The sequence below is a fragment of the Suillus plorans genome (assembly GCF_016647745.1).
Source record: "Suillus plorans strain S12 chromosome Unknown HD556scaffold_15, whole genome shotgun sequence".
NCBI classification, from domain to species: Eukaryota; Fungi; Basidiomycota; class Agaricomycetes; order Boletales; family Suillaceae; genus Suillus; species Suillus plorans.
The window spans coordinates 169,846-190,296 of NW_024537399.1; the positions used below are offsets into that span (position 1 = coordinate 169,846).

A 20,451-nucleotide genomic window follows, 5' to 3' on the forward strand; every position below is an offset into this window, starting at 1 on the left:
TCAATAACTCATGTCAGGAACCAGTGCAACAACCTCCCTCTGATATCCCTTCCATGGCTTTCATTTCCGAATTGTACTTCCTGCAATGCGAACCCATTGTCGAAAATCATGCTATCGTAGTCACCATCGAGGACGACTCCAACCAAGACTATCAATCAGATGTCAATGCAGTTACTCGATCCAAGGCAAAGGCAGCCACCATCCCCAACCCAGATCCAAAGCTTGACTCAACACCACCCATGTCCTCCCACTTAATTGAAGCCCCACCAAAAGTCCCCACAGCTGAAGTGAAAAAGCCTCCCACCTTTACATATGAGTCCAAAGCTGCAACCCCCGATGCAATTCAGCGCATTTTCAAAGGTATCCTGGAAATGACGGTGCCAAACTTGACGATTGCAGATCTTCTGGCCATCAGCCCAGAACTATGCAAGGAGGCAGTGGAACACTGTCGCACCCACCGAGTCCCCACAGCCACCACCTCTCTCTCTATCAATGCAATGACGCCCGCAGCTCCTCCTGCTCAGGTAGAGCATGCTACTCCACTGCAAGAAATCCAAGTGACCTTGAATGGGACGCACTCTGAGCTGGCATTATTGGACAAAGGATCAGAAATGGTTGTCATTTGAGAGGATGTGTGGAAAAAGACCAATGCACCCATCAACAAGGACATCCGCATGTGAATGCAAACTGCTAACGGGAGTTTGCAGGAGATGGCTGGGTGCTTGGAGATGTTGGAAATAGAAGTACAAGGTATCAAAACTTGGGCGCACGCTTATGTAGTACTGGATGCACCTTACCGACTACTTTTAGGATGACCTTGGCAGAAACTCGTTCACCTAGCGAAGGTAGAAGACATGGACAAGGTATATATCACTATCCAAGATCCCATGAACCAGTCCAATACTTGCACTATCAAAACTCTTCCTCGCCCTTGGCCACATCCATCTCTTGCCCTCACCACCGCACTCCTTGCTATGCCAATCCATCAGACAACTCTATCTACTCCGCAAATCCTACCGACAAGCTTGACAGACATCTACCACGCCATCCTGCCGACAAGCTCAACGGACAATTATCACACTATCCTGCAATCTAGCCCTCCAGCTTCTAAAACACCCATTCCCATATCCTGTCTCACTTTCTCCTCCTTTGCCGAGTTCCTCCTTCAGGCGCACTTCAAAATCAATCCAGTTGGCCACACCTTCACCTATAAAAAGGTCACCAATAAAGTCAGACCAGTAGCCACTACCATGCCATCCTATGCTTGAATCGTACGATGCTTCTTAGAGGATCCACTTCTCTCCCTCCCTCCGCTATCACCAAACCCACCCAAATTCCATTCCGGCTCCCATTTATCCCAAGATTAATGGACGAACTCGGAATCTTCAAGAACCAGTTTCTATGGCCAGAAGAGCAAAATTAGCCGCACTCGTGCTAAAGAACAACGAACTTGCCTTGGCTTGGGACGAATTGGAAAAAGGACACTTTTGGGATGACTACTTCCCTCCTGTAATCATCCCTACAATCGAGCATGTACCTTGGGTACACCACCAGCCGCCCATTCCACCTGGTATCAAAGAGGAAGTCATCAAGCTCATCAAATCCAAGATTGCATCCAGCGTTTACGAACCCTCTAACTCATCCTACCAGTCCCGCTGGTTTTGCGTCGCAAAGAAGAGCGGTGCCATTTGAATCATGCATGACCTCCAACAGCTCAATTCTGTTACAGTCAAGGATGCCGCATCAATGCTGTATGTAGAGTTGTTCACAGAGCAATGCGCAGGATGCGCTGAAGGTTCAACAATACTGCGAGGCACAAACAAGGTTCCTGACTGTATCTATAAATGTTGTAAGGTCACGTGTTGCCTAGTCTGCTATACTTGAGATGACAAGTGCATTTGACCCTAAAGGGGAAGCGAGTGCAGCAAAGATCTGGTAGTAGGCGCTGAAGGCACTACTGGTTGGCTGATGCGAAGCGCGGGAAAGCGCAGGTGTGCGTGAGCGGAAATGAGAGAGAGTAAGAGTGAGTTTGCTTAAGTGATGATTAGATACTAGACAAGAGGTGTGAGGTGAGATAGATGGATGTCTGAGAATCGATTGCTACTGTGACTTTCTAGGGAACTGGGTAGTGAGTACTCGGGGGTTGTCTGGGATATATTCCGTGGCTAATGGTATGTTCTGCTGGTGCTTAAGTATGGCACCTAAGCGCTGTCATACAGAGCCAAATTGCTACCGAGTAAGGTATGTAAAGATATATGTAAGTAAGGGTCCATGATAAGAATAAAGGTGGTATGATATGCAAATAAGGGCAAATGGAAATATACGCACTAGAGAACTTGGTGGACAGTGGATGGATGTGTCTGAATGGCTGGTGCTATAGGGTGCTCAAGCGCGTGCGCATGTTGCGCAGGAAAGCTGTGCCTCATATAGGAATAGCTGTGGATAGCATACAGAGCAATGCTACATGTTCGTGCCATGTACTCCCTAGTGAAAACTGCCATACCACACAGTGAGAGGCATGAGTCTCTACAGTGCTATATATTCTATGATGGACTTATTTGTAGGCTTTGACCATCGAGCCCTCGCAAAGGAATCCTGCGACATCACCACCTTCCAAACTCCCCTCGGCACATATCATCTAACAGTCCTGCCCCAGGGATGGACCGATTCTCCCGCCATATTCCAGAACGACGTTGTGTTCATTCTCCAAGCAGAAATCGACATTGCACCCAACTTCCAGGACAATGTCAATGTCTTAGGACCCTGTACATGATACGAGCTATCTGATGGCTCGTATGAACTCATCTCTGAGAATCCTGGTATCAGAAGGTTCATTTGGGAGCATTGCGTTGACATAAATAGAGTTCTGCATCATCTCAAACATGTGGGAGCCACCGTTTCTGCAAAGAAATTGTTTTTATGCATTCCTGAGGTTCTCATCATCAGTCAACTCTGCAATTATGAAGGGCAGATACCGGACAAATCCAAAGTTTCAAAAATTAGCAACTGGCCGCCTTGTGCAACACGAACTGAAGTTCGTGGTTTTTTTGGAACTGCAGGCACTGTGCGGAATTGGATCAAGAACTATGCTCTCATCTCACATCCACTCACCAACCTCACCTGGAACAATGTTCCATTTATCTGGACTTTCGAAGCACAACAGGCCATGGACTCTATCAAAAGTGCTATTATTTCATCCCCTGCCATCCGCCCAATAGACTATACCTCGCAAGAAGAAGTCACCCTGGCCATCAACTCCTCTCACATAGCCTGTGGCTGGATCCTATCTCAAATGTCCAAAGGCAAATGATATCCATCATGTTTTGGCTCCATCACCTGGAACGATAGAGAGTCAAGGTACTCCCAGGCTAAGATAGAATTGTATGGTCTCTTTCGCGCTCTCTGTGTCACCAAAATCTGGTTAATTGGTCTCAAATCCTTTACTGTCAAAGTAGACACCAAATATATCAAAGGCATGCTTAGTAATCTGGACATACAGCTGAACGCTGCTATCAATCATTGGTTAGCAGGCATAACCCTATTCCACTTCAAACTACAGCATGTTCCAGGCAACAAGCATCATGGACCCAATGGGCTCTCTCGACGACATGCAGCACCTGCAGACGATGAAAAATTGGAGGAGACTTCCAAAGAAGTAGAGGAATGGTTAGATGAAATTTTAGGCTGTGCAGTTTGGGTTGAGAAGGACTTAGAAAGAATTTTCAAGGAAATCCAGGTGGACTCACAGCTTGTCCTGCAGTCTGCAAGTCAATTGTACGACACCACTATTAAAATCCCTACCGATCAACTCTCTCAGCAATGAGATGACGAACTTCGCATCATCCAAGCTTACCTCAGCAACCTATCTCTCCCATCCACCATCTCCAGCAATGATCACACACATCTCATCAAGCATGTGCATCATTTTTTTTTATCAAGGGCAATCGCTTATGGTGCAAAGAAGCAGCAGGATGACACCAGCTGGTTATCCTTAGTACCAACTGACTTTGCATCCTACAGCAAGCCCACGACGAACTCAGACACAAGGGCATTTATGCCACTTGTCATACAATTGCTGATAGATTCTGGTGGCCATCACTAGATAAAGACATCGCCTGGTATATCAAGACATGTCATCAGTGCCAGCTTCAATCGACAGAGAAAGTCGTCATTCCACCTACTGTTGCTATCCCCACACCTCTATTTCGCAAGGCCTATACCGACTTAATGCACATGCCAACCGCTCACGGATTCTCATACATCATGCAAGCACGCTGCTCTCTGTCAGCCTGGCCTGAATGGAGGATGCTTAGAAAGGAAAATGGACGCACTTTGGGGGCATTCTTATTCGAAGAAGTCTTATGCAGATGGGGAGGAGTTGAAGAGATAGTAACGGACAACGGAACACCCTTCATCACGACTTTAGACTGGTTAGCAGGAAAGTACAAAATCCGGCATATTTGAATATCTGCATACAATTCAAAGGCAAACGGAATCATCAAAAGGTCGCACCAAACCATCCGCGACTCCCTTGTCAAAATGTGCAATGGAGATATCACTCATTGGCCTGTCATTGCGCCACACGTATTCTGGGCCAATCGTGTCACTACTCGCAGGTCTACCAATCATTCACCCTTCTTCCTCGCACACGGACTTGAACCTCTGCTCCCATTCGACATCACAGAAGCAACATTCATGTTGCCCGCCGTGTCAAGCATCATTTCGACTTCAGACCTAATATCCCTTCACGCCAGACAGTTGGAGAAACAAGACGAAGACTTAGCCTTAGCACACAAACGTCTTCTCAAGAGTCAGTTAGCATCTGTTAAAGACTTCCAGCACCGCTTTTCCAAAACCATCCAGGACTATGCTTTCAAACCTGGAGATCTCATATTAGTACTCAACAAGAAGATAGAAGCAGTGTCCAACGCTAAATGCAAGCCTAGATACTTCAGACCCATGGTCGTTGTGTCACAATCTGAAGGTGGATCATATCGACTCACTGAAATTGATGGAGCAATTTCAAAACAGCATTCCACATTATTCCCTATTATCCACACTCCCCCACCTCTATTGAGGTCACTCAGTTCATCGGCGCGCAAGCACTTACAGGACTCAACAATGAAACGGACTACATGCGTTTTTCATATTCCATTCATTTTTCTGATTTTTTCTATTCTACTCTACAGTATGATGATACATTTTTTTAAGTAGTTGGAAGATCGACTGAGGATGGTCAATATTCAAAGTAGGGAGGTGGTGTAAGGATTGTGTATCCTTTACATGTTGACCATGCTTCAAAACATGATGCTCGAACCATGCAGTCGACATCATCCACATGATTCATTGATGCAAAGAGCGCAACTCTTCATATCCAAATTATGTGGATACATTTCTTTTATCTCTACTCATTACATCTCCTTTCACTCACTTTCATTATTATACCTTGTGCTCTCATTCCACGATTCCCGTTCCTTCATCAATATCTCTGAACTCGCCATATGCTCTTCACTCTCATTTCAGCATAGTAAGCTACTAGAAAATGTATATAAAACTGTCCATGTACACTCATACCTACAGCAAATCACACAGTGAATTCCCTGCTCCAAGATCATTTGAAAGAGCCTCCCAAAGTCCTCATCTCCACTTCTAGTCTCATCTCTCTTCATGTTATCTACTAACACGTCTCTTTTCTAACCATTCCTGTTCACAATTCCCTGCCGGACTCATTGGCAGCCTTACACAAGCCTTACATCCTCAAGAAAGGAGTTATTTGTTGCACATGAAAGGATCAAGCTTTACTACTCACTGTTACGGAATGAGCATTGCAAAGCTGCCCGTGCCAAGGCAGCTGCTGCTCAAGCTAATACAGAGATTAGGAAGCTGCAGGGAGATGTTATTCCAAGCATGCAGAGACAGGCTGCTGCCCAACTTTGGAGGTTGACAGAGGAGGACACTGCCCAGGTTGCCGCACTCAGAAAACAAGCTGATTCCAGTGCAGGTGAAGTACCCCACCTTCGAGCTGAGCTGGTGCAGACTCGCAAAAAGGTCCATGCATTACAGATGCATGTCCATCGTGCATCCTGTGCACTTGCTCGTGTCGTCAGCGAAAGCCATACCATGCCAAAAAACTCAACTTCCTGACAACTCTACCACAAGGGTGCCTATACTGCCCAATTTCATGCACTTGCAAGAAGGCTCATTCTTGCTGGCTGTGCACAGAAATCTGTGGGTCCTATAATTCAAGCCATGTTAAAAGCCCTTCACATATCCCTTGGAAGTTGCTGCATGAGTGCATGAACAGTCCAGTGAGCAATACTGGAGGGAGGTGTTGCTGCCAAGGTCCAGCTGGGCCATGAGATCATGCAGACAAAAAGTGAGCTTTAAATGTTCGACCCTGAGGAGAACTTTGGCTTACCATGATTCAGGTCTCACGTTCAGTTCTGATAGTACGACACACAGACATATCAATATGAACTCTCGGCATATATCATACAAGACACCCACATACAGTAACCTTAAGGTCCTGTTTGGACAGCGAATATTATAATTCAATTCAAAATTCGACCATCATGTGACACTACACGTAAGCCAGCTGTGAACCTCGGGTTCACCGTGTCGAGTGGCACACTAATTCCATCACAATGTCTGATAAGTCTGGTACTGGTTCTACACGCTCCCTTCGGTCTCAAGGTCCTGCTGATAAGAAAGCTGAGGGGACTGGCACATCCCGCAAGGCTGCTGCGATCTGGACAAAGGAGGAGGAAACAGCATTGCTTGAGTCTCTTCTGGGCGCTCTTTCTTCCTCAGGTGATGGTGGCTTCAAGGCACCTGCTTTCAATGCAGCAGCAGAAGATCTGAAGAAGAAATTCCCTGATCAAAGGGGTGCAGTAAAGACTGGGACAGTGTGCAAGAACAAATGGACATCGGTATGTTTACATAAAAGAACTCAAATTTCTTATCGGCGCTGGCACTAACATCAGTGCAATATCTTTCTAGTTGAAAACATTGTATAATGCTGTAGTTGATATCAAGAATACATCGGGATTCACATGGAGTGATGAAAATGGGGCAGGTATTGCATTGAAAGATGATGATGTCTGGGTCAGATACATCAAGGTGAGTATCGTACAAAGGAGCTCTAATACATGTACTCAATGTCATCTCTTTTGGCAGCACCATCCCACCGCAAAGCCCTTCAGGAACAAAGGATTCTCCCACCTCGCCCTTATGGAGCAGCTGGTTTCTAGTCAGGGGAAAGGCAAATACGTCTTCCGACCCCATTCCACCAGTACTAGTGCCGCCCTCAACTTGAATCCCACACCAAGTCCCACCACATCTACTACCACTGGCTTTATCGTCCCCCAGACCCCTAACCGTAATTTCACCACCATGCGCACTCCAGACACAGGCTTACTGGCCAGTGCAAATTCAAGTCAGGGTATGGATCCGGAATCCATCTCACCATCTGTCCCATCCACCTATCTTTCTCACTCTGCTGGCTCCTCAGTGGGAGCATGGACAAGTGTCAGCGATACTAGTGGAGCAAAGCGCAAATATAGCGCACTCTCTCCTGAAAGCGCTGCAGGCTCCAGTCACTCGAAACGGAGTCGTCCTCCATCTGCAACGCTGAAAGTTCAGCAGGAAGGCGCGGAAAGTATGAAGGATCTTGTCACTGTAGTTCGTGAGATGCAGAAGAACATGGGGCTGTCAGCCCCCCAGCAGTTACCATCACCACCCCAGCAAGTTTCAATGGCCGGGCTCGTGCAGGCTATCGCCCTCCTCAACCAATATGCTAACAGCGATCTTTTTGAAAGTGTTGAAGAGCAGCTGGCTATCGCTAACTATTTAGCGGATCATGAGAGCCAGGCGGTCCTTTTCTGCTCATTAAATGAGCAGACAAGACGTGCCTGGTTGGAGCAGAAGCGGCGCCAGCTGTGTGGATATGCATGATACATTCATTGTCGTTTACCAAATTACATGATAGACTGTTGTGTTTCCGACGCAAGTCACTTTGTGCTTCGAGGTCCATGCTTAGTTGCGGTGATGGTTGCAGTGCAAGATCTAATTCAGTAGTATTAAGTTAATCAATAATCAGAATCAGTCGGAACAGTCGGCGGAATCTAGGTCACCAAATACATCACGTGCAGTGTCACATGATGGTCGAATTTTGAATTGAATTATAATATTCGCTGTCCAAACAGGACCTAATGAATCCATGCCAGAGCAGCGCAACCAGTTTTTTGGTATCGAGTTATTTAAGGATCATACTAGCGAGACACAGCTGCAAGGTCTGAAAACTGCTATTGACGAGATGGCATCAATATACAATGATTCTCCTCTTGCTCAGAGAACGATGACCTCCAAACTCACTGCTGTCATTTTCACATCAAAATTGAAGGGCGTCAACAGAGATCACTCAGCTGATCAGAGGAAGGTCTTTGAGCTCATCCAAAGATGGAAGAATGACAACTGGAGGGGTGAGTTGGGAATGCAAGCTATTCTGCATGACATGGAGATATCAGGACCACTAGCCATGGGATTTGCACATTTGCACATTTGCAAAGGTTGCTTGTTGAGCAACATGGTGGCCTCGACATGTGGAATGTGCTTCCCCTGCATGAACATGATACTCATGAACTCTTGTTGAAGCAGGATTTAGCTGAGAAAGTCAGGAATAGGATTGTGGATGGGTTACCTGATTATGAGTGGAGGGCTGCTGAGTTTCTTGTGCGAGCAGGGTGCTGTATGCACAAGGATCTCAATTCTGTCAAAGGCAGGAATATGACAATGATGGATTCCTGGGAACTGAATGGTTTCAAGTGCCCAATGCTACTGGCCAATAAAGATAATGCCGCCACATTACATCAACCATCGGAGACGGTAACAGAGGTGCAGCTAAGGGCGCTTGAAGTCTCTGGCCAAGGTGGCATCAAGACATGTAGTCTTGCTGGTGCAATTTTCAATAACAAGGACAACAAAAAGGGACAATAAGACACACACTGCTTCTATTTCGAATGAATCAAGGGCATCCTATCCACATTCCCTGACACCAGCAACACTCGTTATCAGTCATATTGCAAAGCTGCTGCAAAGTTGCTCACTTACCTCAACGAGTACATCGCATTTCTGGAGCAGGTCAGGGACAAGAAAGAGAAACGAAATTTCAGCCATATTGAGGAGAATCTGTACAATGCCCTTCACAATGGCCCCACACTCACTGAACTGGCTGTTCTCACCTTGTATGCTGCTGCAATCACGCACCCATATATGTGATCTGTTCATGGACCTGGAACCAAGAACGTCAACATCCTTGATCTTGGTCCTTCGCATAATGAGGTGATGAATCACCTCAAACTTATTATTGAGAACCCACACTTGCTGATTTCTTCGAACGCCTCATTTGAACTCGGTGCCCTCAATGAACAGGAATGGCAAAATCCTGGTGCCATTGAAGCTGTTCACAAGTTAGCAGAGGAGGGCAAGCTGCCTCATCTTTGTGAGGCCTTCATCACATTACATGGGAGAGATTTTTGATTGAATTTGAGGTGGGAGGTATGATTAATTGATCTTTGAAAGCCGAACATGACAGTGCTTTCATGGCATCAACAAACGATGCAATTGAGGGTGCACTAGGCTCGTACTGGCTTCACGCATGTCAAAAACCACTCACATCAATGCATTCGCACAATGCACAAGCACAATTCAAAAGGAACGAGACTCAAGCATTCATTGATGCCACATTTACAGCTGTAGATCATCAGTACACCATGCAGAAAGCTCATGAATGGCAGTCCATGGGTCTTGAGGTCAAATGATGTGCTGATCTTATACAACATGATCAGCAGGAAGTTGCGGTGAAGAGATGGAGGCAGACAGAATGCACTGAGAAGCGCACTGAAAAGGGGGCTGCTGAGGACGCTCGGCTGGATGGGATAGCCATGGTGGTGATGTCCAAGAGTGAATTTCTCATGCTCTTGAACACTGTGCTTACTGATCAGGCCAATCTCCATCAACAACTCGATCCTCTGGTGCCAAAGAGATATACTTTGAAAAACAAGCAAGCTCTTGTCAGCGCAATCATGGAGTCTATTGCACGTAGTACAGACTCAATGTCTCAAACTTTGGAGTAACGGGACAGGCAGGCTGATGATATAATCTTTCTCCCGTATTCTAATTACATTTTTGTTCATATTTGTGTCATTATTCTTATCTTAATTGCGTACTTTGCACTTTGTACCATCCTGTGTGTACCCATATAGTGATGGGAAAATTATGTAAGCATCACACTTTGGAAACGAGACTTGCACCTACCCAGTACCAAGTGCCAAAAAGGTCAGCCTAGACCTGAAGAAGAGAAGCAAAGGGACAAGGGACAGAGAAGCTACCAGTATGTTTGAACTTTGGTCAGCTGCCTTCTCCCCTTCTCTGTGTATCAATACCAAGAAGCATGTATGCATACAATGGTGGGGGACAAGGATCCTTGCTAAGTATTGAAAACTTGTTTGTTACTATCCCTGGGTTAGTATCAATAATTATGACAGTATACCCTCACTTGGGTGTGTATCTCTACAGTAGTTACATTAATTTCTTGTGCACATCACAATTTTTCTTCCCTGGATCACTCTTAATTTGGAAAGAGGGTTTCTCAAAATATAATAGAGAATCAAATTTGAAAGAATTTGGTGCAAGATTGAGTGAGAAACACCAACTGTTTCAATGAATGGCAGTGTTACAAGGACTCTGAGGCCTGAGGCTTACATACTAATTGGGCTGGTGCATTGTGTCACATCTCGTCAGTGTGTCACATATGTGATATGTGACATGTCTGTCCGGGATAGCAGATTTACACCCGAAAAATAGTAGATTTGAGACCCAGGATGGGGTCGCAGGCGGACAGTCTTTTAGGGAAACTTCCGGGGGTCTTTTATCCTCGTGCCTCGCTTCGGGGCAGAACAATTAACCAAATGAATAGCTGTTGCTATGCAGTCAACGTGGCCCGTTAAAACCATCGATTAAAAAACCATGTTATGTACGACGGTCCAAAGCATTTGTCATCTGAGTAATCTGTACGCAAGACATCAGGATAATATATCACAGTCGTGCAGTCAATGTCAGATCAACGTCCAAACCATGATCCCCCTGGATTTCCTCACGACCAGGCCCCGTATGAGCCCACTTCATCCGCAACTCTCCCCACCACCAAATCATATATTCTTTTTCTCTATCGCCGACACGCTCCTTGATCTCCGCAAATAATGCGTCGATAAGTTCCTGCCTCTTCTTCTCATCTTGAGCTGCATCCATAAATAAACGGATGGGATCCAGCAAGCGAGGGAGCAATAGCAATGGCACCGACGGCACACACGAGATAAGAGTCAGGTGAAGCCGATGGTTACGCTCGTCGTCATGCTCGGCGGTAGACGCAATAGCAGCCAGAAGGCAGTCGATGCAAAACCACGCAAGAGACAAATCGGCAGCAGACGCTGCACTCCGAACGAGAGTAGCAAATGCTAAGCGGAGTTGCAGCGTGCTGAGCCTACCCTGCACTGAATTCTGTGAACGACCACCGTGGTCAATGACGCGCAAGAATTAAGACGTACCCACTTACGTCTATTAGACAGTTGGCATAAAACGGCACGATTGTCCTCGTGAAGCTGCTCCCTTGCTGTGACGTCGACTCGCTTGCCTTCTGCGCATGCGAAGCGAAGATGGCAAGGACGACACTATGTGCAGATTCAAATATCTCGCGGTGACTAGCGTCAGACAGGTGCCTACCACGTGTTAAGGGTGAATCACTTTATATGTGGAGGATGAAACTTACGAAAGGCACGTAGGGAGTACAAGCTCCTGGATAGTCAATTCGTTAAGTACAGGAATAAGTTGTTCGATTGCTGAAAGCGCAAAGGCCTTTTTGGCTTGATAGGAAGGGTGAGCCGGAAGTGGCTCCAGGCCCGATTCGACGACACAAAGGTGTCGGGCGTATTTGTTGCTCTCTATTACATCACTTCCGAGAACGTCCAGTGCAAGGTAAAACAACCTCTTGAGCTCATCGAAAGCACCGTGACCTGAACCACCAAACTGCGCGATAACAAATGACAGGTGTGAGAGCGCTTGCAGAACAATTACTGCGAGCGTCGAAGTCGATGGTAGAACGGCGGAAGTGGAGGGGATGAAGACCAAAGCAGACAGACCTGCTTCTGTGATCATAATCACACTGAAAAGAAGTGTTTTCAAAGTCGCCCATATGACGGTTGCAACTTCCCTGGCGTCTGGTGCTAAGTATGGATGAGCGCTGTACGGTTATTAATCCAACGAGGCTCTCACACAACAAGCTCTGGCCTGTAGCCCCAGACAGCGAGGTCGGAAGCCAGTCGGCTTCAACGTGGGCAGTGATAGAGTTGAGTTTCTGATACGCTTCCGAGATTAGGGGTAGTGCGACGTTTGGCCTATGATCTACAAAGAGCGACACGGTTCTAGCGCACAACTTGGATATTGAACCAATGTGAGCCATCGAAATCGAATTTGATACAATATTGATGGATTTTGAAATTGGACTATCTTGCTGTATAAACGTTAGTTTAGGGAGATAAATATACATGGGCCACTGACAGGTATATGAATTTTAAATTCTGCTTTGGAACATAACGAAGACTGGAGTGAAGATAGGAATCTTCCACCATCGAAGGCATCCTCGATGGTGCGCATAATTAGTCCTAATAGGTGCTGATCGCTGGCACATTAGTATAAGCGAACTGTTCACGTAAGCGGACTCACAGAAAGGGGGAGCGCAGTGAATTTCTGGGAGGGCACCAACAGAAGAGATTGAGAAGCTATGATGAGTGACAATGCCAGAGCATTAGCTATAGGAACAGGGTTCACATCAACAGAATAGTTGCCGATGCACTGAGCACGTACCTGATTCAGCGGCAGAATGAAATTCTTTTCCCCATGTATCAGACGTTGAGAACTGGTCAATAACGTCTGCAAAGGTCATTACCAGTTCATCTTCGGCTATGCCTTTCACGTCTCGCTTCTTCGCTGGTAAATGCTGCAGGATATCCTCAAGGCCAAGAAGAAGTCCGCTGCAGCAGGCTAATCGTATAATGGCGTTTCCACCTTCGAGACCTTGAAAGATAGCAAGGGACCAGACGTTGAGCTGAGTATCTAAGCTCGGAGAAAACAGTCCGTTTGAATCCGCTTTCAGTACCTGTAGTTTTGAATGTACTGCATGTCGGAAAGATGTACTCAAAGCTTCTAGTTTTGAATGCGAAAACGGAAGGAATACATGGCTGCTGACAATAGTGGCAGCGAGAGGTGTTGGAGAAGGATGAATATTTGCGAGGTAGTGGACGATGAGGGCCTGGATAGTCGAAAATGGAGTCTTGATGGTGTTTGACCTCCCCAAGCTGCTGAGTAGAAGTGTGTGACCCCGGTCTGGTGCTGCCATGTCACACGAAATGATAAATCTGCAAAGCTAGCGACCAGCTAGCGGTTGGACGTCGACTCTGATGGCTCGCACTCTGATGAATGAATGCCTTCTCCTACTTAGAACACAATGCTCGCCTTGGTGCACGTGGAGCTTTCGTCTTACGACAACAATTACGCACGTCGATCTGAAGACCACCTTCAAGTTGCCGTTTCACCAGCTGATGACCTATATGTAAGATGATCACAGGAACTAGTAGTGTTTTTTCGTTCAGTCGCTAGAATCATATTATTATGTAATGATCAAGTCTTTTGTGGGAGTGCCACTGGTCCGATAACTTATTCCTCCCTCGACCCACATTCATATCTGAGAGATCCGGGTAACCTAGCTAAGTATGTAATTTTCCCCACTTGTTCTCCCGTGCTTCTAGACTCAGGATTCTTTTTATCGCTGCTGACCAGATATTCCTAACGTTTCACTGACAATCATCATATGATCACGACCAAACTTATCCATCAATCGGCCCTGTCCATTCTTCAATCAAAAGGTTGTTCTGGAGTCGATGTTTGCCTCCGTGGATGCAAACGGAAAACAGGGACCAAGTTACTGTTATTCTCGACTTCTTCTGCGACATGTTTTGCGGAGTTACTGTTGAGGGCAAGTTCTTCCGGTATCAAGACCAGTTTAGCCCACATCGATTTGCCGATCAAGTGACACTGACAGCTTCGTTCGAGTCTTTGCTTGCACGACCCTGGATTGTCAGTAATCCGAACATCTTTGATCTCAGCGTGAAAATCTGTATTTTGCACAAGATGAGTGTTTCTCCGGTGGCATCGCCAAAATCAGATGGCAGTGAGTGGTAACTCTGGTGAAGCTCCGCCGTGTTGCAAATTAATCCATGCATGTGAACCAGCACTTCATACATCATGACATCTAAAAGCTGAGGAATTTTGTGCCCTGTCACGGTTGTACTTTTAGCAGCCGATTGTGGCCGCATCTGCGAAACACGTCGTATGATTTACGTTGCAAACTATCTCTCTCTCTGAGCTGTGCTACCAGGTCCCCAGATGCTGACTGCGGTATACCCATTTATCTTCCATGTGATGGTGATGATGACCTCACCTCTCATATATCAACGCGCGCTTAACAATACCCGTTGCCTACGGCGAGCTTTCAAATCTTCCGCCTAAACGAAATGATCATATCTTGATGAACCAAGTAGCAGATGGCAGTGTAAATGGGAGCTACACCGAGGGAATCAGATTTTATGAATAAAGCGAGGCAGATTTCCCAAAACGCGCGGACAAGTAGAGCCGCGCGCGAACAAAGGGAAGGGGGTAATTATGTAAGCGGGAGTATTCAGGGTCTTTGAGAATTCAGGACACTCACCTTTTGCAACCTAGTGCTCGCTCTGTTCACTCCCTGCTCGACGTCCCCTGCGTCATTCCCGTCGCTGCTGTCGTCGCCGAACGTCGTCGTCGCTGCGCTTGACGCTGACAAGGCCGTCAACTCCCGCTTCCTTGTTAATTGGCCTATTCCCCCCAAGATTCAAGGTCGTAAAGCAACCAATAACATATCCCACCTCCTCCCAGCCATACCAGCATCCACTTTCCGCCTCTTCTTGCAGAAACGAGCGAACCGTTACCTCTCAGGCTTTCATTCAATATCGGCTACTGTATCCTTTCCTGATAACAAATTCCTGCAATGTCTCCCAACCCATCCCAGAATTCTCCTTGGCCAGCTCAGACAGCTCCACCATCGTCATCATATTCGTCATTGAAGCGAAGTAGACCTGACGTAGGATCTTCTTGGTCTTCATCACTGGGAAGGAGACAAGGAACTATCATCTCGAATGAGAGTGCGCTCGGTGCGTGTACAATGTGGTTATGCGAGGTTCCGGACGCGAGCAGTCGCGTCTCCCTCATTACTCGTATTCTGCGCTAACGTCTTGTGTTTGTTACGCTAGCGAATGCCGAGACAGAATGTGAAATATACGCTGATAATAGTCAGGTGACTTGCTATCCAAACGCAGGTAATCTTGTGATTCAGCACCAGTGGGCACCCGTTGTCTGTGAGCATCTCCATGTTTTGTTTTTGCTCTATTGAAATTGACGCGATAACAGGGAACAGTAGACGGCCGCAAATTTCGCAGTTCAATATTGTCCAGCTATACTTGTTTGATGCCGATACGAACACCGCCATTCTCAATTTCACAGAAACAAATCCGACTACCAGTGCCGGCGAATTCAATGCAGAAGTGAATGATACTTGGTTCGGAAGCAAGGGCACTTCATGGACGCCAGGGCAGAATTTCTCATACCCATTTTACTGGGTAGTGACCAATCAGAATGGTCTGGATAATGGCACTTACACCACAAATCCAACGTTCCTGGCTATTCGTGCGTCTGTATCGCACAATCTGTTATGTCCCAACTAACATGTTCGTGAAGAAACTACATATGCAGATGCTGTTGTTTCGTCTATGCAATCATCGTCATCTGCTGCCGCCGCATCGTCATCTGCCGCCGCCGCATCGTCATCTGCGGCTGCTCTGTCATCAGCATCTTTATCACATGCATCTGGGTCATCGTCACTTCCAACGGGAAATGTTCAGTCAAACAACTCAAGTCCACCTTTTCCTCATTGGGCAATAGCAGTCATCGTGGTACTCGGATTTCTCGCCATCGTAGCTGGTGGTGTCTTGATTTGGTTAATCGTGCGCCGTCTACGAAGACGTGGACAGCTCTCGAATCGAGGGTCCATAGGTTCCTCGTCTCCGATGATGGCCAATGCCCAGAACTCCAACTCTCCTCAACTACCGTTGTTGGGGGCTGGGATAGCGGGTGCGGTGGCTGGCCGGACATCATCAGAACAGCATCGGCCTGCATCGATCGTATCTCCGGATGGTGCATCCGATATCTCACGGGCCCACTCTGCAGGCGATACCGGTCCATTTTCAGGAGCCGATGCAGCCATCATGGCGGATGCATTTAGGAAAGCATTGCGCAAACCTGATTTTGCAGGTCCCACTGTTGAGGAGGCCGAGGACCACAGAGATGATGCGATCATGAGTCGTGAATTAGCAGAAGAAGGACGAGACATACGAAGTGTCAGTTCATCACGGGGAGTTAAAGTGGAAACTCTGAGTGAGACTGGTGATACAGTGCAAGATCACTAGGATTTTTTGTGCGCTTTACTTTACTTTATTTCACTTTCGACCTCTCAACGTTGATTGTATATTTTTTCGGATACCTTTCGCAGCCCTCATATTGTTGTCCCACCTTCGTCGCCGTTTACTTCGCACCTTCTAACCCGCATAACACCACTTCTGTAGTCTTCGCTTTTTCCATTCCACCGCACCTTTTTCCTTCATTGCAAGGCTGGCTTTTTACCATACATCCGTTGTTATCGTGGTTCTCGGTAATTTCTGGTAGTCGCACTAGACTTTTCGTTCGGACTCCTACTCCCTACCCTGCTCCTACTCCCAGCACCTGCCCTGTATTTCCCCACGGACACCGTCTTACCACTCCTTGCACCCACATATTGCAACCCACAGCTGTGGTTGCATATACTTGACGGGTCACGTATTCCCACCCCTGCCCGTATGCCGCCCACGAATCACATGCCCTCTCATCTTCAAACTGCTTACGCTCTTTCCAACAATCAATTTTCGGCATGCATGTGGACCATGCCAGCTGGGACGAACGCTCCCCTTACTCAGGGAGGACGGACGCACACTTGGATTTTTCGAACGCTTTTTCATACATCTTTACAGTCCTCATTTTCCTTTTTTTGCTCGTGCCAAAACCTTGTTGACCATATATGCCATCTGGGTTACCATATGACTAGGCAGATTCTCCTTTAATAATGATGATGATGAAACGATCACAAACATCGCGTATACAGTCTGACCGGTCTGGATCTTATACGGAAGGGAGACGGACGTTTCCTTGATTTGGACTGGATCGGGGTATGGCTTTTATTTCTTTGGTATTGGTGCTCTCAGTCATACAAGTTCTCTTTTTCGGGAAATACCCGGTTAGAACAGCAAGGGTGTACGTTTACATTGCTCTCTTCACATACACACGCCGGACAAAGGGTGCGTCTGAAATAGAACCCTCGCTTAACGAAAGGGAAAGAGGCGCATCATTCTATTTTATTGTGGAACTTGAACCTAATCCTGATTGAACACACACACTGTCCGCTGGCAAAGTATGAGAATGACATGGTCACATCTTCAAGTGGGAGGACGCCAAGCAAGGCTATGTGGCCCCGGCCAATTAAAATGTCGATTATAACACAGATATTACTGCAACAGAAGGGACGGAGAAAAGGAAGGCGAATGATACCCGAGGTAAAAGGAATGCGCCCACGATGATATTGATATTATACACTGAGTTATAAATCTATACATGAAAAGGTCTTTCTAAATGCAGTCTTGAACTCATCGTATTCAAAAAAGCAGTTTCCTCTTAGGTTGAGGCAGGTGAATGCCGATATACAATTGCGCAATAGGTGCAATTATATCTCATTGTTGAACCGTAAGGTGACGCATAAGCAGTTCATATCTGGCAATTATGTCAACGGAGAGTGAGGTTGTGCTACGGTCTTTAACGCACGTTAAAAGTGTAACGGCACTATTTGGCACCGTTCGGAACAGGGTGACTGAAAGACCTTTGTAAAGACCCGTCCAGCCCTCTTTCTGAATGATCTTGCGTGTTATATAAATGATTCCGCGGCGTGCATGTGTTTTCACCATGCCGTCCGAAGATGCATCCTCAGCTATTGGTAATCGGAGCGTCTGCAGCCGTGTGCGTACAACCTCGTGTGGATACGTCGCAATGGATGCAGCCATCTTCGCTATGCCAGAACATAGCAATATCGTGTCGCTCCGTAGCGGCTCATCGGAGTCACCCTCTGCATTTCTTTCAAAATTGTGATGCAAAATAGGTAGCTGCTACTCACGGGCCCACATCTTGAGCTTTTCGTATAGGGGAAACTGGACGGCTACATGAAATATTCCTAAAAGGCTGGGTAGGAGCCCGCGGTAGAATGCGCGGATGCCCTCCGTGCGGTATATTGCGAAAGCTGCATCGAAGGTATGTCGATATCTAACTTCTCGTCTTGATTGTGTCTATCGCATGCATGAGCCAGGGTTGGCAAGTTCGTGAATTGGGTTGTAGGTAGTTAATATTGAACCAAAACTCATACCATGAAACGTGTTTTGATGACCCATAGTGGATTGGTACAGGTTGTGCTCGCAGCACCGGCGATCATCGCGGAAAGGATGTGGAGGGTCCATGGGTGGTCGCGCATCACGGGCTGGTAGCCCTTAGGTTGTGCAGCAGGGTATATTCGGTCATGTTTCGGCACTTGGCCCAGCGGAGGTTCTCCGAAGCGCGTCTTAATCCCGTCATATATCGCAAAGTAGATAGCCATTGTTGGAAGATACCCCAAGATTGTGGGGCCAAGACCACGGTACATGCCGCGTATTCCATCATGTTTGAGGGTTGTTTTAACGATGTCTGCAGGGGGGTGTCAGGTATGATAAGGGAGATGAGAACGGAGATGAAGGGGCCGGAGAACATACCGAGAACTCCTTGATAACCCTGCTGCCCTTGGACTGTACGTTGCGCTTGTAACTTGGTCTTGATGACGTCGAGCGGACAGGTCGCGATGCTGGCAACCAGACCACCTCCAGCACCAGCTGTATGCGGAAAGCCGATATTATCAGAAAATGGAGCGTATGCAGTAGTTATAGCGCACCGATCATGCTGTTTGCGGTCCATTTTGCTTTTCGCGTCTGCATATCTCTTCCCCACGAAGGGGGTCGCTCGAAGCGCTGTTAGACTTTATGCTGGCGTGGTCAATATATATACCGAAGGGAGGAGTCTGACCAACCCAACCATGAGCCGACACCTTGCACACCCGGATTTTGCCGAGTCATCTACTAACTGGCGGCCTTGTCCAAACGACACCAAATTCCGACTTTGATCTTACTCCACAGCACAGCAGCTACTTACAACAGTACTAGCCCGGATCTTGTATACTGATAAGCATAAGGTTGGAACTATCTGGCATGTGAGTGCCTGCGCCATTGACACGGTGAGGGTGCCGTATCACTAGCAGCTGGCCCAATCCAAACACTATCTCAGGCTAACACAACTTAATCACAGCGCCCATAAACGTTAAATTTTAAATCATGGTAAAAGCAACTTACAGAGACGAAATACTTGCCGAGGATTCCAGCCCCGTCATGGTGGAAGGCAACTATTACTTCCCCCCTGAGTCTGTCAATAAATCACTCCTCGCTCCCTCAGATACAAGGTAAGGCAGTATTGTTGATATAATGTTGATACACATTTAACTTCAAATGCTCCGAGTCAGCACTGAGTGTGCTTGGAAAGGGTGAGCATCCCGGGTTCGTTGACCGTTGCTCAGCGCTGAACTTGTTTTGATGGAATCCCCCCTGAAGGACAGCGTCATACTATTCTGCACAGATTCATGGTGACAATGTGAAAGACATCGCATGGTAAGTCGAAGTGTATCTGCCAGGCCGGGCTGGCCTACTAAGTTATCATCCAAGGTACTACGCAGATCCAAAAACCAAAGCATCACATATCAAGGATCATGTTGCGTTCTACAAGGCAAGGCTATCTTCATGGGGTTCTTCCGCTCTAACATTATAGCTTTGCTTCAGAATAAAGTGACTATTGAGTGAAGGGGAAGGAAATAATTTCAGCAGTGTATTCGCAGAAAGTGCCGCATGTCCGTTTCCATATCATTATACAGACTCGAAGAATCGGAAGTCTACCCTTGAAGAGTAGCAAAGTTCTATGGGTACACCAGCTGTGTCATTGAGATGTGACTATAGCATATAATGTATGTTTTTGTGTTATTACAAGCATCATTCCAGCACATGATTCAGGTTCGTGAAGGCCCCTAAAGAGGTCCTCAGTTCACCTGAATCGTTCATCAAAATCTACCTCCATCCTTTGCTCGCACTGACGCTGATGTATAGG

General features: G+C 46.8%; 6 protein-coding genes across 6 annotated transcripts; 4 read left to right on the forward strand and 2 right to left on the reverse strand.

The window, feature by feature from the left end:
- Positions 1-4,539: 4,539 nt before the first annotated feature.
- On the forward strand, positions 4,540-6,300 carry HD556DRAFT_1440684 (uncharacterized protein; the record flags this gene model as incomplete). Its single annotated transcript, XM_041306157.1, has 3 exons — positions 4,540-4,984; positions 5,834-6,102; positions 6,160-6,300. 3 exons carry the CDS (start codon positions 4,540-4,542, stop codon positions 6,298-6,300), a joined length of 855 nt encoding a protein of 284 aa, XP_041162675.1.
- A 2,056-nt stretch (positions 6,301-8,356) lies between these two features.
- HD556DRAFT_1306346 (uncharacterized protein) lies at positions 8,357-10,133 on the forward strand (the record flags this gene model as incomplete). The annotated part of the gene is made up of 6 exons (XM_041299903.1): positions 8,357-8,480; positions 8,519-8,883; positions 9,028-9,231; positions 9,301-9,499; positions 9,580-9,809; positions 9,849-10,133. The coding sequence occupies 6 exons, from the start codon at positions 8,357-8,359 to the stop codon at positions 10,131-10,133; spliced, it is 1,407 nt and encodes a 468-aa protein (XP_041162676.1).
- A 761-nt stretch (positions 10,134-10,894) lies between these two features.
- HD556DRAFT_1354816 (uncharacterized protein) lies at positions 10,895-13,705 on the reverse strand. Its single transcript, XM_041302437.1, has 8 exons — positions 13,567-13,705; positions 12,919-13,508; positions 12,778-12,863; positions 12,613-12,726; positions 12,328-12,565; positions 11,825-12,278; positions 11,612-11,774; positions 10,895-11,556 (listed from the first exon to the last, which is right to left on the reverse strand). Exons 2-8 carry the CDS (start codon positions 13,448-13,450, stop codon positions 11,095-11,097), a joined length of 2,049 nt encoding a protein of 682 aa, XP_041162677.1. The 5' UTR covers positions 13,451-13,508; positions 13,567-13,705; the 3' UTR covers positions 10,895-11,094.
- Positions 13,706-14,875: 1,170 nt separating this feature from the next.
- Positions 14,876-16,820, forward strand: HD556DRAFT_237169 (uncharacterized protein). Its single transcript, XM_041309980.1, has 4 exons — positions 14,876-15,296; positions 15,396-15,500; positions 15,553-15,828; positions 15,880-16,820. The coding sequence occupies exons 1-4, from the start codon at positions 15,134-15,136 to the stop codon at positions 16,605-16,607; spliced, it is 1,272 nt and encodes a 423-aa protein (XP_041162678.1). The 5' UTR covers positions 14,876-15,133; the 3' UTR covers positions 16,608-16,820.
- A 789-nt stretch (positions 16,821-17,609) lies between these two features.
- On the reverse strand, positions 17,610-19,388 carry HD556DRAFT_1354842 (mitochondrial NAD transporter). Its single transcript, XM_041302438.1, has 6 exons — positions 19,196-19,388; positions 19,020-19,136; positions 18,641-18,954; positions 18,395-18,563; positions 18,049-18,346; positions 17,610-17,997 (listed from the first exon to the last, which is right to left on the reverse strand). The coding sequence occupies exons 1-6, from the start codon at positions 19,236-19,238 to the stop codon at positions 17,958-17,960; spliced, it is 981 nt and encodes a 326-aa protein (XP_041162679.1). The 5' UTR covers positions 19,239-19,388; the 3' UTR covers positions 17,610-17,957.
- Positions 19,385-20,376, forward strand: HD556DRAFT_236930 (DUF427-domain-containing protein). The gene is made up of 5 exons (XM_041309978.1): positions 19,385-19,506; positions 19,606-19,756; positions 19,817-19,837; positions 19,905-19,961; positions 20,016-20,376. Exons 2-5 carry the CDS (start codon positions 19,632-19,634, stop codon positions 20,116-20,118), a joined length of 306 nt encoding a protein of 101 aa, XP_041162680.1. The 5' UTR covers positions 19,385-19,506; positions 19,606-19,631; the 3' UTR covers positions 20,119-20,376.
- The last annotated feature ends 75 nt before the right edge of the window (positions 20,377-20,451 follow it).

Bases quoted from the DNA above. Each gene is read 5' to 3' on its own strand.
- HD556DRAFT_1354816 (XM_041302437.1), bottom strand. From the start codon at position 13,450: ATGGCAGCACCAGACCGGGGTCACACACTTCTACTCAGCAGCTTGGGG. The intron at 12,864-12,918 runs GTACGTGCTCAG...CTGTTCCTATAG, and splicing joins TCATTCTGCCGCTGAATCAG to CTAATGCTCTGGCATTGTCA. The intron at 12,727-12,777 runs GTGAGTCCGCTT...GCCAGCGATCAG, and splicing joins TCACTGCGCTCCCCCTTTCT to CACCTATTAGGACTAATTAT.
- HD556DRAFT_237169 (XM_041309980.1), top strand. From the start codon at position 15,134: ATGTCTCCCAACCCATCCCAGAATTCTCCTTGGCCAGCTCAGACAGCT. The intron at 15,297-15,395 runs GTGCGTGTACAA...TTGTTACGCTAG, and splicing joins CTCGAATGAGAGTGCGCTCG to CGAATGCCGAGACAGAATGT. The intron at 15,829-15,879 runs GTGCGTCTGTAT...ATGTTCGTGAAG, and splicing joins TCCAACGTTCCTGGCTATTC to AAACTACATATGCAGATGCT.
- HD556DRAFT_1354842 (XM_041302438.1), bottom strand. From the start codon at position 19,238: ATGCAGACGCGAAAAGCAAAATGGACCGCAAACAGCATGATCG. The intron at 18,955-19,019 runs GTATGTTCTCCG...ACCCCCCTGCAG, and splicing joins GGGTTATCAAGGAGTTCTCG to ACATCGTTAAAACAACCCTC. The intron at 18,564-18,640 runs GTATGAGTTTTG...TGCATGCGATAG, and splicing joins TCATCAAAACACGTTTCATG to ACACAATCAAGACGAGAAGT.
- HD556DRAFT_236930 (XM_041309978.1), top strand. From the start codon at position 19,632: ATGGTAAAAGCAACTTACAGAGACGAAATACTTGCCGAGGATTCCAGC. The intron at 19,838-19,904 runs GTGAGCATCCCG...TCCCCCCTGAAG, and splicing joins ACTGAGTGTGCTTGGAAAGG to GACAGCGTCATACTATTCTG. The intron at 19,962-20,015 runs GTAAGTCGAAGT...TTATCATCCAAG, and splicing joins AATGTGAAAGACATCGCATG to GTACTACGCAGATCCAAAAA.